The 2,963-nt window shown below is 31.9% G+C and overlaps 1 protein-coding gene across 1 annotated transcript; it reads left to right on the top strand.

Annotated features, from left to right (window-relative positions):
• The first annotated feature begins 1,311 nt into the window (after nt 1-1,311).
• On the top strand, nt 1,312-2,274 carry LOC139848068 (uncharacterized). The gene is made up of 2 exons (XM_071837799.1): nt 1,312-2,042; nt 2,085-2,274. The coding sequence occupies exons 1-2, from the start codon at nt 1,312-1,314 to the stop codon at nt 2,272-2,274; spliced, it is 921 nt and encodes a 306-aa protein (XP_071693900.1).
• Nucleotides 2,275-2,963: the final 689 nt, after the last annotated feature.

The following is a 2,963-nucleotide window of genomic DNA, read 5'->3' as shown; positions in this document are numbered from 1 at the left end:
ATAATAATAATAATAATAATAATAATAATAATAATAATAATAATAATAATAATAATAATAATAATAATAATAATAATAATAAATATAATACAGAGTAATATAGATGGATATGTGTGTGTGAATTATGCCAGAACTCGATCAAATTTATAGACTTTTCCTGAATTCCAGTGCCATGCGATCGCATGGCTAGGTAGAGGGATTCCCATGCGATCGCATGGGGTCCTTTTCCAGCTCATGTTTGTTTTTTAACTCTTCCTCGTCGACATATTTATTTATTAATATATAATATATATAATTTATATTAATTAATTATATATTATATTATATTCTCGTGCATAGTTAATTTGTAATTTTTGTTCCGATAAGTCGTATGTCGTCACTCGACTTATGTCCCGGTTCCGGTTTTTCGAATGTCCACTCGTACGCTGAGAAAACTGGCTCTTTACGTTTCGTAACTCATACCTTTGTTAAAATATAGTCTTAAATTATCAATAAACTATATCACTCAAAGTGTATCTTAAACTTTTGAGTGTTTTGGTCATTTACTTCTATAAATCATCGTCTTGTAGTATATACATATACATTTTCATTTTGAAATAGTGTTTTACTGTAGCAAAGTTTTTCTACTGTAGCAAATAGTGATTTTCGAAAAACACTGTAGCTTTTCGGGTACTGTAGCAATTCGAAAATACTGTAGCAAATTAGTGTTTTACTGGTTCATTTTAAACATTTTAGTTAACTTATCTAAATATCAATCGAATCAATAATCGAATGTTACTATCGTTTACTAAATAACTTGAAATAATATATATATATATATATATATACATATATATATATATATATATACATATATATATATATATACATATATATATATATATATATATATATATATATATATATATATATATATATATATATATATATATATATGCACATTAAGTATATATATATATATATATATATATATATATGCACATTAAGTTATATATATATTGTTCGTGAATCTTCGAGAACAATCAAAGAATAATTGATTACATGAATATAGTTCCAAAACTTTGAGACTCAACATTACAGACTTTGCTTATCATGTCGAAAACATTAAATCATTTAAAGATAAAGTTTAAATTTGTTCAGAAATTTCCGGGTCATCACAACTTTCGCGGTTCGGGATATCCAAAGCGAAACGGCGGAGGTAGTTACCCGCATAATGACAGACATCAAGGGCAAGGTGATAATCATGGATATATCCGTCACGATCGCTATTCTTCACGGAAATGGAATAATGAATCTTTTAACATTATCCAAATGTTAACAAAGACGCCGAAAGAAATTCTTTTGCAAGAAAGAGTAGCGAGATCTTTCCCTGATCCTCAACCTTTAGCGGAAAACAGCAGACGTGATAAATTCAAGTTTTGCATTTTCCATGATGACTATGGTCACGATACTAACCGCAGTAGGGATTTGGCAGAGTTAATTGCGGAGGCATTTGAGCAAGGTAAATTGGACCATTTAATAGTTCAAGGTGCTGCAAGTACTGCAAATGTGATTATCTTGCCCGCAGAATCTAATGCTCCGCAAGTACCAAATGCCGCTGATTTAAAAGCTCCCGCAGTGAAGAATCTAGGGGTTAAAATGGTGAGCAAGAAAGAGAATTTGCGCGAAATTCAGGTTATTAATGTAGTAGAGGTTCAAGGCGAAATGTCAGTGTTCCAAGTATCTGAGCAATCCTCGAACTGGCAATGTCCCTCTATTACTTTTCCTCCTATAAACTTGAGCGTGGATCTTGATAAACCAGTAGTGGTTTCATGCCACATTGTGAATAATGGCATTATAATTCTGAAGGTGCATGTTGATACTGGTAGCAGTGTGGATGTAATGTATGAGCAATGTTTCAACAAGTTGCCTGCACATATTAAAGCTTTGCTAAAACCTACTGCGGTTTCGCTAGCTGGTTTTTCAGGAGAATCTACTTGGTCTATTGGTCAGTTGGAATTGCAAGTTGAATTAGTAGAAGACCGCAATGAATCGCTAAAGCGGTAAGCCTTGTTAAACCTTTATGTAATGCGTAATCAGTCTAGGTTTAACATGATTCTTGGTCGCACTGCTTTGCGCATGTTTGGCGCAATACCATCTACGTTGCATGGAATGGTGAAACTTTCTACTTGCAAAGGCATTGGTACACTGACTTCGGTGGTAATTGAACCACTTTACACGATGATTACTGCACGAGAAAGCATTGGTGTTGAAGGGCATGCGGTGCTCGCTTAATAGCATAAATGTTTGTAATAGAAAAATATTAGTTGAGTGTTTAATCATGATTAATACGTTGTTTTTATTAATGAAATATTATTTCTAGAAAATTATGAATAAGAAAAAGTGAATTTGTGTTTTAGCGATTGTTTCTATACAAAGCAGAAAACACTGCGTGTGGCCACGCGCAGTGATAATTTTGCGGCATACAAACGCTTAAATCTTAAAACACTGAATGAATTCTTATGTAAAATGCAACTAAGTGTTCACATAAATTCTAAAATACATGGCATTATTTTGCTAAGTAATGATACAACCTACTTATGCAGTAACAATGCGGATATTTTGCGAAATTATAACTTTAAAGCTAAGTGATGAAACTGCCCACTTGTGTTAAATGATAAATGTTGCGAAAGGATAAAATTTTCTGAGTATTTGATCTTTCCATACTTAGATGCTTCGCGATGCTAATAAATTACCTAAGGATCGTTTTGACGGAGTTAAAAGATTCATAATGTATAAGTTTATACAAGTATAGATTGTTTCGCGAAAGTACATACTTATTATGTGCACAATAATAAAAGTTGGAAATTGCAAAGGACAAGTCTAGATTATGAATATATTGAATAAAGCGCTATATAAATAAACAAAGTTGCAACTGCGAAATATAAAAACTTTCATTAATAATAAGCTATGTGAAGCACGCA

Source organism: Rutidosis leptorrhynchoides, chromosome 1 (genome assembly GCF_046630445.1).
Source record: "Rutidosis leptorrhynchoides isolate AG116_Rl617_1_P2 chromosome 1, CSIRO_AGI_Rlap_v1, whole genome shotgun sequence".
Taxonomy (NCBI): domain Eukaryota; kingdom Viridiplantae; phylum Streptophyta; class Magnoliopsida; order Asterales; family Asteraceae; genus Rutidosis; species Rutidosis leptorrhynchoides.
Note: the sequence above shows the minus strand (reverse complement) of the source record. Positions and strands in the feature narration are given on the sequence as shown.

Excerpts from the sequence above, each read along its gene's own strand:
- LOC139848068 (XM_071837799.1), top strand. The coding sequence starts at position 1,312 with ATGTTAACAAAGACGCCGAAAGAAATTCTTTTGCAAGAAAGAGTAGCG. Across the intron at positions 2,043-2,084 it reads CGCAATGAATCGCTAAAGCG|GTTTAACATGATTCTTGGTC; the intron begins GTAAGCCTTGTT and ends TAATCAGTCTAG.